The sequence below is a fragment of the Musca vetustissima genome, unplaced genomic scaffold (genome assembly GCF_032173495.1).
Source record: "Musca vetustissima isolate MV318-11 ecotype Yass unplaced genomic scaffold, APGP_CSIRO_Mvet_v1 utg189827, whole genome shotgun sequence".
Lineage (NCBI taxonomy): Eukaryota > Metazoa > Arthropoda > Insecta > Diptera > Muscidae > Musca > Musca vetustissima.
In genome coordinates this window covers 43,031-59,600 of record NW_026874038.1, presented here as the reverse complement: position 1 = coordinate 59,600, position 16,570 = coordinate 43,031, and the positions used below count along the sequence as shown (strand labels likewise).

The 16,570-nt window shown below is 33.0% G+C and overlaps 1 protein-coding gene across 1 annotated transcript; it reads right to left on the bottom strand.

Moving 5' to 3' along the window:
• Positions 1 to 2,102: 2,102 nt before the first annotated feature.
• LOC133330292 (peptidyl-prolyl cis-trans isomerase) lies at positions 2,103 to 11,119 on the bottom strand. The gene is made up of 2 exons (XM_061538743.1): positions 10,974 to 11,119; positions 2,103 to 2,538 (listed from the first exon to the last, which is right to left on the bottom strand). Exons 1-2 carry the CDS (start codon positions 11,115 to 11,117, stop codon positions 2,113 to 2,115), a joined length of 570 nt encoding a protein of 189 aa, XP_061394727.1. The 5' UTR covers positions 11,118 to 11,119; the 3' UTR covers positions 2,103 to 2,112.
• Between the last annotated feature and the right edge of the window lie 5,451 nt (positions 11,120 to 16,570).

Genomic DNA, 16,570 nt, shown 5'->3' with positions numbered 1-16,570 from the left:
GACCTCAGAAAGGTGAAAAGGCTTCAAACAATCAATTTTTGTTCTCAATAAATATGTTAATACCTGATTTTTTAGAATTGAAGGCAAGAATAATTTTATAGCAATAGATGATGCTTAGAACGTATTTATAGTCGAGCTGTGAATCATTTTCATATATCATATCGTATCGGGTCGTTAATGTGTGAGATAAGTTTCGTTAAATTTGGTTGAAATTTATATATAGCTCCCTCTATATTTCTTTCGATTAGCACGAAATTTTGCATAGCGTATTAGATTGAGTGTAGATTGTTGCGTGCTAAGTTTCATTGAAATCGTTTCTGATTTAGGTATAGCTTCCATATAAATGTTCGTCCGATTTTATGAAAATAGTGCCCCAAAGCCAATATATTTCTTTCGATTAGCACGAAATTTTGCATAGCATATTATATTGAGTCTGGAAGGATGTGTGCTAACTTTCATTGACAACGGTTGAGATTTAGCTATAGCTCCCATATAAATGTTCGTTCGTTATCGGTAAATGATGTACCAAAGCCCCTATATTTCTTTCGATCTCCTCGAAATCAAGAAAATCGAATCGATGTGTAATCGTATTAGATTGAGTGTAGAATGATGTGTGTGTTTCATTGAAATCGTTTGAGATTTAGATATAGCTGCCATATAAATCTTCGTCCGATTTTCTGATAAATAGTGCCCCAAAGCCCCTAGGTTTCTTTCGATTATCACTAAATTTTGCATAGCGTACTAGATTGAGTCTGGAATGTTGTGTGCTAAGTTTCATTGAAATCGTTTCAGATTTAAATCGATTATATTTCCGATTTTTCCGATATAGCTGCCATATAAATCTTCGTCCGATTTTAAAAAAATGGTGCCCCAAAGCCCCTATATTTCTTTCTTTAGATTTACATGAAATTTTGCATAGCGTATTATATTGAGTCTGGAATGTTGTGTTCTAAGTTTCATTGAAATCGTTTCAGATTTAGATATAGCTGCCACACAACTCTTCGTCCGATTTTATGAAAATTCTGCCTCAAAGCCCCTATATTTCATTCGATTTACATGAAATTGTCCATACGGTATGAGATTATGTCTAGACCAATGTGTGCTAAGTTTTGTTAAAATCAGTTCAGATTTAACTATAGCTCCCATATATATTTCCGTCCCATTTTCTATAAATGCTGCACCAAAGCCCCTACATTTCTTTCTATCTACACGAAATTCTGCATAGCGTATTAGATTGAGTGTAGAATGTTGTGTGCTAAGTTTCATTGAAATCGTTTCAGATTTAGATATAGCTCCCATATATATCTGCTCCCGATTTTCAGTAAATGGTGCCCCAAAGTCCCTATATTTTCTAAAGGCTTGGGGAGCACATTCAACAAAATAAAAGGCATTAATCGACATTTAAACAATCATCTATCTTTGATCCGCACATCAAAAAAACAAAACAAAGAGGGTTTCTTTTGGACAGGAAAAAAAGTAGAATGTTTTTGTTTTTTATTTTTGTAAAATAATAATAAAAAAGAATTTCTTTTTTGTTTTAGGGAATTTGTTGTTGTTGTATTATTATTAAAGAGAACATATTTTTGTTGTAATATATAATTATTATACTTTAAGCATATTCATTTTTTGTTGTTGTAATTGATAATTTTGTTAGAAGGGGGGAAAGGAATGAGAAATGCGTTGTGGTGTGTGGGCGGTTGAGTGGGTGGGTGGGTGATTGAGGCAAGCATCTTTAAAATGAGATATACAATATCCATGGATTTCAAATCCCGTGCTCATGGCTCCTCCTCCTCCTTGCTTCCTGATTCTCCAATTTATAAATGGATAAAAGGGCGGGCAGTTGGACACACCCTCCCACCCATACCACACCACCCTTAACACTTCTTGCAAAGTATTTTTGTGGGGTTTTCTTAGAGAATTTTAAATGCTTTCTTCTTCAAATCTTCCAATCTGCCGTTTCGTTTCTTCTTGGTTTTCTTAAAATTACAATTATTAAAATATATAGTTGTTGTTGTGTGTTGCTGTTGTTGTTGTTGTAATTGTCTGCATTACCAGGGGGGGTGGGAATGCAGCAATATACACCACGTGTATGTTGGGGGCAGGGTTCTTTGTTTACAATGCACCACAATCGGCCACAACAATCTTCTTGCTGGTCTTGCCCGATTGCGAGCCATACGATTCGATTTGCTTGACCACATCCATGCCATCGACAACCTGGCCGAACACAACATGTTTGTTATCCAACCAAGCGGTCTTCACGGTACAAATGAAGAATTGGGAGCCATTGGTGTTGGGGCCAGCATTGGCCATGGACAAGATGCCGGGACCGGTGTGCTTTAGGGTGAAGTTCTCATCGGCGAACTTGTTGCCATAGATGGATTTACCGCCAGTGCCGTTGTGGTTTGTGAAATCACCGCCCTGGCACATGAAATTGGGAATGACACGATGGAAACAGGAGCCCTTGTAGCCGAAACCCTTTTCGCCGGTGCAGAGAGCACGGAAATTCTCAGCGGTCTTGGGAACAACATCGCTGCGGAGCTGTACGGGGGAAAAGAAACAAAAACGAAAACAAAAAAACATGAAGAGACATGATTAGAGATGCTGTTAATGTGGTATGATGGGCTGGGAGGGGAGGGGGTATGTTGGTATGTATGTGTGCAGGGTTAGAATATGGCTAAAATATTTTTGGGTTCTCTAGGAGGTTAGTAGCAATACACACACATTTACACAAACACAGATATATTCTAAAAATAAAAGCTAAAGGAATTTTCAAAGTATTTGCTCAAGAAGTTCAGAACCACAAAAAATTTCCATAAATTTTTAAAAATTCAAATCTTTTTTATTATTAAAAAAAAAAAATAAAAATTCAAGCCATCTATAATTCATTTAAATTCTGATATGTACAAAACAAATTGCATATTCAATCCTTTTACTCCTCTCATCCCGTCCTCCTCCATCTTCACACAACATCACACTGTCCACAATCGGCAATGACAACTTTCTTGCTGGGCGTCCCATTTCGCCGACCCAATTCATCCATTTTTCGCACAACCTCCAAACCTTCAATGACACGGCCAAAGACAACATGCCGCCCATCGAGCCACGGTGTCTTGGCGGTACAAATGAAAAATTGCGAACCATTTGTGTTGGGTCCCGAGTTGGCCATCGACAATATGCCGGGACCCTCATGCTGCAGGGTGAAATTTTCATCTTCAAATTTACCGCCATAAATCGATTTGCCACCGGTACCATTGTGCGCGGTAAAATCACCACCCTGGCACATAAAATCCGGTATTATACGATGAAATGTACAGCCCTTATAGCCGAAACCCTTTTCGCCCGTACATAGGGCACGGAAATTTTCAACAGTTTTGGGTACAATATCACATCGTAACTGTGGGTGGGTGGTAAGGCAGCGGCAGACCACAAATTGGATGGGTGGATGGGTGTTTGATTGGTTGTTTGGGTTCATTGTTGTTGTAAGGAATAAGGATGGAAGAGGAGAGGTAAAATGGATACAATGTAATAAAAATAAGTTTTTTTGATTGTGTGTGTGTGGTCAAACTAAATAAAAATCAATAAAATCTATCAATTCTATTACAAATACAAATGCTAATGATGGCATGTGTGGCCTTGAGAGATAATAAGAAAAAAAATACAAAAACTGTAGGCATTTCGAAAAAAAAAACTATTTTTAGAAAAAATATTTTCAAATAAAAATTCTTTTCGATTTTTTTCTAAACGAAAGAAATATTTTCAATTTTTTTTACAAAAAAAATGTTTTGATTTCAATAAAAAATATTTCAAATATGAAGAAATTTTTTAAATTTTTTCCTTCACAAAAAAGAAATAGTTTTGATTTTTTTATCTATTTTTAAAAAAATTTTAATTCTCAATAAGAAAAAAATTATATTCGAATTTTTTTCTATACGAGATAAAAATTATTTTCGATTTTTTTCTTACAAAAAAATGCTTTGATTATTTATATATTTATATTTCGTTTTTATACAAAAAAAAATTGTTTTCTATACGAAAAAATTGTTTTCAATTTTTTTTCTATACGAATCGAATTTTTTCTCTACGAAAAAAATGGTTTTGATGTTTTTCTATACGAAAAATAAATTATACCGATTTTTTTCTATATGAAAATACATTGTTTTACATTTTTTTCTGCACAAACAAATATTTTCGAAAAACATTTTTTTTTTTTTTAAAAAAAAATAATTTCGATTTTTTTCCGTAGGAAAAAATTATTTTCGATTTTTTTATATAAGAAAAAAATTTTTTTTCGAATAGAAACAAATTTGAACATATTTTTTTTCGTATAAAACTTCTTTTCAATATTTTTTCCAGGTAAAAGAAATTAGAATATTTTTCTATAGATTTTTTTCCGATTTTTTTTTTTATAAAAAATTATTATTAAAAAATTATTTTCAAAATGTTTTTCTTTACGAAACGAAAAATTGGTTTCTATACGAAAAATACAACAAATTTCGAATAATAAAAAAAATCGAATAATAAAAAGAAAATTCGAAAAATAAAAAAAAATCGAAAAATAAAAAAAATTTTCAAATAATAAATAAGTTTCGAAAAATAAAACAAAATCGAAAAATAAAAAAAAATCGAAATTTTTCCATAATTTTATCAAATACCAATACGAAAAAAATATTTTTGTATTTTTATATGAAAAAAAAATTCTGTTCGATTTCTTTTCGGATAAAAAAAATTTTAATATTTTTCTATACGATATTTTTTAGAATTTGTTTATGTGAAAAAAAATGTTTTCGAATTTTTAATGCAAATAAAATAATGTTTTCGAATTTTCTAAACGTTTTTGTTTTTCTTCGATTGTTTAAGGGAAAAAAATAACATTGGATTTTTTTAAATAAAATTTTAAAAAATTTGTATAGAAAAAAATTCGAAAATAATTTGTTCGTATAGAAAAAAAGTCGGTAACCAATTTTTTTCGCATAAAAAAATCGATAACCAATTTTTTTCGCACAAAAAAAAAGATAACCAATTTTTTCGCATAAAAAAAATTCGGTAAACAAAAAAAAAATTGTTTTCTTATAGATAAAATTAAAAAAAAAAAACATTTTTTTTGTCGGTAAAAAACATCTGAAAAATCCGAAATATTTATTTCACCTTGCACAATAAACAATTCTTGTTGTGCTAAACAATTTCTCTCGTCTCTTATCCACTAGCCTAGGTAATTAACAAAAATAATAAAAAAAAAAATCGAACGACTTTAATTAGAACACACACACACATACACTTGGATGGCTTGAGAAAATGAATCATTATTTCAAATCTCTACACATTTGGTTACTAATTTATTATTTCTCATAGGTGTGTTATTTTTTTCTGTTTATAGTTATGACATCAGAGAGAGTAGTATTGATGGTGGTTGGGTGTATTGGTCATTTTTAAAACAAGTTCTGTTATCCGAAATTGTGGAGGAGGGGTTTATCAGGGGATTATTATATCAACAACTCAACAATTGCAATATATATGTATGATTTAATAAATTTAAATATGTTGTTTGATTTAAATAATAAATTGAAATAATGAATATTGTAAAAAAATAGCAATATTCGTTGGAATATGTAAACCACCATTAATCAAATTTGTTTCAATCTGATAGCCTTGTGATTGTCGTCATTTGTTATTGTCCCCTCTCATCATATCATCAAAAAGGACAAATATTGGAGGAGTTTATTTCAATAAAACGCCCGGAATATGACCTTCCATTTTGTAATTAATCGACCTGTCAGCCTGCCATTACAAAATAGAGTAGTCAATGTATAAAGCCACACACACACATGCATTCCATTGCCATTATTTATTTTTTGAATTTGAAAACGAAATCTAATAGTTTCAAAACCCAATAGTAGCCTTACACACAATTACCTAAAATTGGTGCATAACTTGTCCAATTAGTAGTCCAACCAATGACAGTTAAGGTAATTTGGCCTTAGCGGATTGCGTTTCCAGCCATCTATCTCACAGATAGCAGCAGGCAATGACATGCCAATCAACGTTGTCCTGCATTTGTTTAAAACGACTCCCAACCTCTATCTCTCATCTTGTGTTTTTTTATTTTATTTTATACATTTAATGTGGGTGGATGTCTGGTAAAAGTTGGCTGGCTACATTGTGGGTGGTCGGTCCGTGGTCTACTTTCCTTCCACATTTCTTTTTATTTTGTTATCTTCTGGCAATAAACAAATAGTTTCGTGTGTCACAATTAAATATTTAACGTTTTTTTTTTCCTTTTTAAACATTTATAAGTTGGAAATTATAGGCGGGCAGGCAAAGTACTGAATCTATAATTTGGCTATATTAATCTGGCTTTTAGGTCACATGGGTGTGACCCTGTCACAGACAACTGTGGCATGACATTTACAACTTAGCAATTTTGTTTTTATTGTAATAAACATCAAGGGATAGTAATCGAAAACAATTTTTTTCGTATAGAAAAAAAAATCGAAAACAATTTATTTCTTATAGAAAAAAATTTGAAAACAATTTATTTCGTATAGAAAAAATTTGAAAACAATTTATTTCGTATAGGAAAAAAATCGAAAACAAAAAAATGTATTCCGAAAAAACAAATTTTAATGACCATCTGCTCCTACTTAGAAATATTATGTTGCCAAGGGGCAGTAATATTGCTTATCAGAAAGAAAAAAAATTGGAAAAAAAATTTGGAAAACAACAAAACTGATAATAGTAACGCACAGGCCCCCACCATATATGTTCCCATTATTACATTTATTTTTACACTTGTTTTATAGAAGTAAAAGGTGAAACAATATTTTTTGCTGATAATAAAAATAAAGGAAACCACGATAAGAATTTGCTTTTCTCTTATCTCATAACAAAAAAAGAAAATAATAAAAGGAATTATTAGAAGGGATGTGGGGTAGATTAAAAAAAAAATAGCTATTCTCACATTACATAGATTATTGTTTTAGTAGATTATTTAGAAAGTGTATCATAAAAAAAGTCGCCACTGGTTTTGTGACCGATATTTGGAGTTGTGTGGTGGACATTGATTGGGATGATTGATTTTGATATTAAAAAAATAAATAATTTCCAACGACTGTCACATTTCAGTCCATTGAGTAAGAACACAGTACAATAACAACGACTGTCTCTATGTATGAGAGAAAATTAAACCATCTCACAATAGAAGGATATTTAACTCCTTATTATGGGCGATAGGCGATTTGACGATATAAGTACCTCCAATGTTCCGTAGGTTTAATTATTTTCAAAACCAATGAAAAAGCTTCGAATTTTTTTTTTTAATTCTCATCATAAGTAGTAGTGCGGCATAAGATGAATATATGAGCTGGACTGGGAGGTCTTGGAATTCTGATCACGACGAAGTTATATGTTATGTAGGGAGATTGATCACGACGAAGTTATATGTTATGTAAGAGATATTCAGATTGAGAGACTCAATTACATGCCATGTTTTTTCGCATTCTCTATGCGGAGATTTTAAAATTCAAAAAATAATTCATTAATGGCTCCTAAGATTTCTTATGGTGAAAATTTTATAGAGACTTGCGGTGACTTAAGCCTACAATGCAAATATATTTAAAAATGTACTGAAATCTCCTTATTATAAAATTAATACTTTCCTATTTAATATTCTACACGTTTATATATTGTTGATTTTATATATTGTTGATACTCCACCACTAGTTGTTGTTTCCCTTTTCTTATTCTACATCTCTTCTTTCTATACCATTCCTTTCTATAATTCATCTTTAGAGCTTAAATTCTACAGTACTGACCTTGAATCCAAAAAATTTCAATTTTCGTCAAACGACGCTTAAGGCTTCACTGAATATTTTCAAAAAAACAAGTTTTGATATGGTATCCTTAATACTTCATATTTAAACCTATGAAAAAAATATTTCATTATTATTCAATATTTCTGGTTCAACACTATTCAGACAAAAAATACTCCACTAGTTCTTCCTATTCTACATCTGTTCTTTCTATACCATTCCTTTCTATAATTCATCTTTAGGGCTTACATTCTACAGTGCTGATCTTGAATCCAAAGAAAATTTAAATAATGATCCAGGACATAAAATTTTTTGGAGACTGTCTTGAAATAATATTCTCAAATTTATAACTCCTTCGGTTGCCTCATCAATATCATAATCGGTAAAAATAATTTCATTAATTTTTTTTTTCAATATTTCTTCTTCAATTCTAATCACACAATATTTACTACATTAGTTAGTGTATTCCCTCTTTGCCTACATTGCTTCTTTACATAACATGACCTTCAATAATTCATCTTTAGGTAGACAACACCTTAAAGCTGAGTTTCTATAATTTTCGATACAGTGCTGCTGACTTTCTTCGGGAAATTTTATCCCCAAATTATCTATTTATCATGCTGATGATCTACCAAATACAGTAGATATCGGATATAAGAAACTCAAAAAAAAAAGCCGGAGATTTCATTCTTTCTGCGTTTTTTCTTATATGGAATCTTGAAATGTATATTCTCAAATTTACAACTTTTCATTTGTGTCCTCTCTTTCAATTATTCTAACCTGTAAAAATAATTTCATTAATAATTTTATTAAATATTCCATTAATATGTTTTCTTCCTCACAATAATACTTCTCTATTTGGTATTCCCCTTGTTTCATTTGCATATGTTCTCCCTATACACATTTGCCAATATAAATTCATATAGACAGTCAACTGATCTCAAATTCTATTAATGAATTCCAAATTTATTACATTTCCTCTATACCTGTAAAATGGTGGTAATTTCATTATTGATTTTTTTTTAATTTCTTTAAACTTTTTTGTACCTAAAATAATACTTCCCTAATTGTTATTGCCGTCTTATACATATCTTCTCTCTTTCTATGCCTTTCTTTATTTTGTGGATTTGGATTTTGCTAGTTTTACATTACAATTTTTTTACTTCTCATTCTAACCTAACCTGCAAAAATATTACTATTATATATTTTTTTATAAAGTTCCATTTAAATTGTATGCTTTTATTACAATTCTTGCAATAATACTTCCCCTTAGTTTGGTATTTCCTTCCTTAATATCTCCTTTTTCCTTTTCTTATCTTCTTTACATTCCATATCGTCACTTATCCCCTTTTACCCTTTTACATTGATTGTGACACTAGTGTACAGTGGTGTTGTATATTGTCTGCCTGTGATTTCATGCATGCTGGCTGTCAAAAGCCTGTGACACTAGTGTACAATGTTGTTGTTGTATATTGTCTGCCTGCTTGCTTTCATGCATGCTGGCTGGATGGCTGTCAAAAGCCTGGGCATGAGAATAACAACCATTGTGAATGATCATTCTTACTCAGAGAGCCATGATTAGTTACAATGGGGATATATATGACAATAAGAATTGCAAAGTACTAAATAACAATCAATTTTAAAGTATTTAATAAATAATATATGGAAGGAAAAAATAGTTTCCAGTTAATTTTTTTGCAATAGATTTTCTTTATGCATTGTGTGGTGGTGGTGTTAGTGTGCTATTACAACTCATGCGCTTAAACTCAAGGTCATTGCTGGTCATTTGCTTTGGCATGTGTGTGCAAAAAAAATCAGGCAAAGGGGGAAAAACATGTTTTTCTTTGCCCAAACAAAATAAAACCACTATTAATTGTTGTTGTTATTGTTTTTAAAACAAATGCTAATTCTTTTTTTTATAAATTAAAGTTTATCACATTTTTTATAAACCAAAGAATAAAATGGAATATTCCAAAACGCCGTCGTCGTTGTTGCTGTTGTATTAAAAAACAGCGCTGTGGCTGAGAACGCCGCTGAAACAAACACATTCACACACACATATATGGACGATGAAATAGGTGTGCAAACAATAAACACACGAGGTGGCGGGAAACAAGAGGGGAAAAAATTCCAGAAGAAATTGCCTGCCAGCTTGATTAAAATAAGCAGCAAGTTTGATTTTGCTATTCTTGAAATAAAAGCTATTATACAAAAAAAAGAAAAAGCAAGCAGCAACAAGAAACTCTTTACACACCAACACCAATAAGAGAAAAATAACCTCCCAAACATGAAATGACAAGCGCTACTAAATCGAAAGAGAGGGAGAGATAACATGACATCAACAAAAATTCCCGCCGCCGGCCGGCAAGCCATCAAATGATTGATATCTGCTGTGCAATATTTTTTTTAATAGACAAAATTTTATTTTTGGGCATGTGTCCCTCGCCCTCCTGCTCATACTCCCATGGCTACTAGATTTACAATAAATCATCAAGGTTCCTACTGCTGCTAATAAGAAAAAAAAAAATAACAACAACAAGCCACCAAGTAAAGAGATAATTGTCCGTCCACAATCCCATTGTCGTGAAATTCTCACGTTTTCTATTACAATGAGACGTCGTTGGATATGTCATCGGTTCGTTCACGCCAAACCAACAAACCGAACGACCAACACATGCGCATCCTTTTGGGTTAATCATGTTTTTTTTTCGTTCTTACTTCTCTACTTCCAACACAGCCACAGAACACAAGTCAGCTTTTTCTTCTTCTACATACACGTTGTTCACACTTTATGACAAACACACTCTGCACACCAACAACGAAGGCGGCGTGTCGTTTTTTGCAATTTTTTTTTTCACCAAACTGCAAGTAACTGAACAAATTCTTCATTGCAAAAAAAAGTAGCACTATGACGCCTCATTCTAACCTCACTTCTTCCTGAGTGGTATTTTTTTATTCTTTACTGCAAAGCAAATACTTGAAATTCCTTTTTTACTCTGGTATTCCTATTAACAAACACACATACATGCAAACACACATTTTTATCCTTCTTTAATATCACAATATTTTCTACTTTTTTTCATAACTTCTATTGCATTAAAAAAGCCCCAACATAATTGAAATGCATAAATAATTTAAAAGAAATTATTATCTTTGCTTCTCTCTTACCTCCATAACAATGCGGCCCAATGGCTGACCATCAGCGGTCATATCAAAGAAGACACGAGGTAAACCCATTTTTCCTTTACTAGCGAAATTGCGTACACTGAGAAATCCAAATTGCAACTGAGCCGATTTGATTCCAGTTGTCATGAACGAAGCTGTGATTGGCCGCGACGCGCCAGCACCAGCTGTCATCTTGACGCATCGTGCCAGTGTTGCCCCTAGGAATGACATTTTCTTTTTCTCTTGTTTTGTGCTTAATTTACCTGATTATAAATGCCAACAGCAAGTTAAATTGCAATTAAATCGCCTGGTTTTCAACTTTTCTCTTTTATGCAACTTCACGTGCAATTGCCGGCAGCGCGTTAGAATAGCGGTTGTTTTTTTGTTTTTGTTAAAATTGCGTAAGAATTTTTTTTGGCAAAGTGTTGCCCCACTAAATTGCCGGCGTTTGGCAAACAAATTTCCCCTTCACACAATTGACAAACGTCAAAAATCTCCTGAGTGGGGATAGATTACAATGACAGTGTTTAACGTTGAGCGTTTGGCGTAAAACGTTGCGTGGGGAAATGAAGTATTCATTGAAGAAGTTGGAATAAATATAAGAAATATATAAAATTATGATTGTTATTTTATTGTTTTATCAAATTAAATAAATAAACACACAATAATAATATGGTTTTTGTACAAAAAGCATTACTAAAAATAAAAGTGGGCAAAGTGTTGCCCCACTAAATTGCCGGCGTTTGGCAAAAAAATTTCCCCCTCACAATTGGCAAATGTCAAAAATCTCCTGAGAATATGATGAGATTAATTACAATGATAGTGTTCAACGTTAAGCGTTTGGCGTAAAACGTTGCATAGGAAAGTGAAATCATTGAAGGAGTTGGAAAAATTATAGGAAATATATATAATTATTGTTGTTTTATTGTAAATTAAATTCAATCATTCGATGAGAAGACGTGTCGGAAGGCAATTCTCTATTGCCAACTATACGTATATACGGCGAGAAGCAAATCAGCTGGATCGAGAATTACATATAGTTCGTGAGGAAGTTTTAAGAAGCTTTTGAGGAACTTCCGAACGATCGAATTCCTAACGGGCTAAGCAGAATGCTCGCGTTGATCCATCCGTCGCGTTATATATTATCGAAAATACAACAACCACAAGGAAACGATAACACAAACGTATATTGTTTCCTTGTGGTTGTTGTATTTTCGATAACATAACGACGGATGGCTCAACGCCAGCATTCTGCTTAGCCCTTTAACTCGCGTACAATGACTACTTCAGACGGGACCTCTTCTAAGGCTACGGCAAATGGATAACACTGTGTAGTATTAAAAAGGGAGGCAAAGACGAGATCACAGACAGGGATTGTGCCTGCAGCAGCATCGGTGACTAAGTGAAAACTCTTTCGACCAAGATTCAATGCCTGCACAATAAAACAGCCATGGCACAATAAATAGGTAGTCCATTTGGCACAGCTGATGTCTCGATTAAAGGGCTAAACAGAATGTTCGCGTTGAGCGTTTTTTGTTATCGCGTTAACGCACGCAAGAAGTTAAAATATATTTAACTCCGAAGCGCAGCGCACATCAACTTCGAGCGTTTGTGTTATCGTTTCCTTGGGTTTGTTGTATTTTCGATAACACATAACGCAACGGATGGCTCAACGCGAGCATTCTGCTTAGCCCTTAACTGTCAAAGGAACTCGATGTGCACGGTTGCCAACCATATGAATTATTATACGGAAAAATTTGTCCCTCTATATTCGTTTTTTTTTTTTTTTGTTTGCCAATTTTGAATTGGGCCAAATTCGCTGTAATTTGGTATTTTGTATTCTTATGGGGTGTATAATCGCGCTACCCCAAATTATTAATATTGACCCACATTTCAGGGTAGCGCCCATAAAAGAGTACCCCCAATATTTGGTATTTTTGCGATTTTGAACACGTTTTTAAACACAAGTGGCTGTAATTTAGTATTTTGTGTTCTCATTGTATGTTACGTTCTAAACCTAATGCGGCGTTATGGCGGGGTTCGCACTAGCTCAGTTGGGAACACTTTTCGATCAGGGGAGTTCTCAACCCTTGCCACCATCAACCCTAGGGAACGAACAACTAGAAATTTTTGGATCATACAAAACACAAAAACATAAACAAACACAACATACACCTATGACGAGGGAGCTTGGTTTAGTGCTCCTCCACTATGCCCGCCCATCCTTGACCCTTTAGTCCAATTGACGAAATTTTATATTTAAAAGGGCCCCAAATTCCACACACACTTACCTCACGAAACTTACACCTAATTCCCTCTCTCACAAAGAAAACTTAACACAACATAATTTCTAATAACATAAAATCAAACATAAAAATCATTTATTGACATTTTGAACTTAATCTAAAACATAAAGGTCGAAAAACATGTCAATTTACGAACTCCTAACTCCTTTTCTCTCAGTGTGAATCAATTCGTCGATTACCAGCACTTTGACATAGGGCATTTTACACTGCCAACTTAGGCCACTTTGGACAACTACACCTACCTAAGAGAGCTCTGTTAGTGGTGACGTAGGCGGTTAAATTTCATCCGCAAAATTATTCAAATACTTGCTCCACGTAGAAATGTGGTAATCTAGCTCACCAGTTAATAAAAGAAGTTAAAAATCCTCACAAAAATATAATAATCATTAAAAATTCCTTAATACTAAACTAACTACTAACATTCACAACTTATACTAACATATATTCTTGTTTTAATTATATTTTTTTGTCTTTTTTATAGCTTTTGTGTCTTATTTTTTTGTAAAATTTATATTAACGTTTTTTCATCTTTTTTATCATTTCAGGTTTTCTCATTTGCATAGGGAAACTGGTAATTTTATCATTCCAGCATTATCATCACTCGGTATGTATTATATTAATATTTTTTTACCTGGTTTCCAACGATCAAATATATTCTTTTCTGATTTCTTTATTTTAGGGGTTCATTACCAGCGACAGAGCAAATCACCAAGTATCACCAGGATTTTCATCTTCCCTTCCATACGGAATTCAATTGGGATTTTTGGCAATGTATAAAGGCTGTTTTATGGCCGTTTTCGAGGCTTTTTCCAGCTGTCTTCACAACGTCTTCAAAAATCTTCTTCAGAATATTCTTCAAAATTGTATCTGACCTCCTCCACGCAGATATTTGGGAGGGGTCAGTTTCTTCGGCGGTGTGCAGATTTTTATTGGCGTTTAACTTTAATGAAACACAAAAAAAAACAGGACATTGAAGCGACAAAAAACAAACACATTAAACAACATGCTTACATTTTTGCATACGCACAACATATGTTTGTACACATAACACCACAATAAACTTTGAAGAAAAAATATATATATTCTTTTTATTTCCAATTAGATTTTTTTTGTTGATTTTTGATGTTATTTTTTGGGAAAAAAAATCCAATTGGATTTAAGGTTGACACAAAAAAAAACTATGGCGATTTTCTCTCATTTGCTCCTTTTATACGGCCGAAACCCAAGCATGATTTTCCCTCCTTTTCATTTTTCGCACAATTTTCCGACATTTATTTATGTCTGTTTTATGCTACATCCAAACCTATTACGCTCACGCAGTGTTGCATTTCATGCACGTTACGTGACCGCATCCACTAACTACAATTCATGATTCATTTCATTATTCCATCTTAGCAACACTGTTTACATGCAGCCAACTTCATAGCCTACCACATCCGGCTTATTTCTCCTAGACCGGCAGCCACGAAACACATCGATAAGAATTGCTGCCGGTTTTTTTATAAAAAATAATGCAGCCACATGCAACAAAACTTCGCCATATCCATTGATTTCCATGGATATGGTGATGTGCATGACTTCTGCAATAAAGTGACTACCCAATAAAAGACTACCTGTAAGATGGTCATAAAAGTGGATGGCTGACCAACCAGCCCTCAAGTTCCTGGTGGCCACGAGGTTCAATGGGAGTGCTAAGTGGAGGCATTGCAGCGCAATACAGGTAAGCATACACATCATAATTACCCTAAAAACAGCAAGAATATTAATTTTTTTATATTTTTGTTTCAGGTAAAACGCAAAATAAATGAATGGAAAATTTTCATTATGGGATATGTGTTTGCATGTATGCAAAAAGTAGCGGTGGACGCGTATATACGTAAGTGTGTGTGTAGTGTACGCCAAAAATTTAGCGTCGGTCGCATACATATGTATGACTTTGTGTGTGCTAACACACACATACCTGCCATTCACACCCTTCATCTTTCATTGAGATGCATATGCTGTGTATTCATTCTTGCAGTCAGCATCATTGTACGTTGCCGTATTCCAATAAGAAAAATTGGGACAATCCATAGGCTTGTGCGTAGATGATGCCCAGATAAATAACAGAAAAAAGAGGTAACAGATTTATTTTTTTCTTATTGGATACTTGATAATTAACATTTTTTGTTTCTTTTTACAGAATTGTGGCTGGTGAAATTGGTGTTGATTGGTGTACCCATGTGTGTAATTGCTACAGCCATATAACAACAAGGTTATTTATTGAGGATGGGTGTTGGAAAATACCCTTTTATGATGCCCATGCAATTATAAATATTCCTGGCACTTTTGAAATTAAGAGTATTAGGTGAGTGGTTTCTCATTGCTGATTGTTTTCGGCTGTGGAAGATGGTGTTTTTTTTGTGGGTTAATGAATATGTGAATCTTAATATGGAAGAAGTGATTTTAATTCTTTGTGATTATGTGGCTGACCCGCGGCATAATTTTACTGATAAATGCAGTAGAAATAAACATTGTTTAAGATGGAAAATAATTGGATATGCGTACATACACGAGAGTTGTGAATTAGATTTTTCCTTTTAATGAATATACCTGAAAGGAAACCCAATAAACCAAACCCAATGCATATTTATTGGAAATCTTTGTATACGAGTGGTGGATGATTTTATATTTGAGAATGATTGCTTTTGTAAATGGAAATGTTTGTTGGGGAGTATGTGTGACCTGTTTATATTGACTGCATTGATATTTATATATAGAGAGAACATATTCTTTAAACTTCATATTTCATTATTATTCAAAAGACTGCTAATATAACCTTTTTTTCCAATTTATAATAGTTTCAGGTCCATCTTACATTGATGTTGTTATTATTTACTAATTACATTGTTTTCAATCCCTTTAGGTACCACAGTGGAAGCAGACAGACACCCATGGATACATTAACACAATACAATAACAATAAATTCAAAATACATTAACATCATATGCATGCTGAATTATTTACAAAGAAAACATAATTTGCCGGTTATTGTGGATTATGGATGAAAGGTTCGTTTGGAGTGCAACTCCTATTCAGGTAAGTTGATCATTGTATATTTTCTTTAGTGCGGACGGACAAATAATTTTCTAGTGCGGACGGACAATATAATTTTCTAGTGCGGACGGACAATATAATATAATGTTTTGAAATTATTTATAATGGTGAAATTGTGGTTTGAGGATAGGTATAAATAATAATATAAAATCGTAAATATTTGGTTAGGTTGCTAAAAAATTTGTGTGTGCGCCATC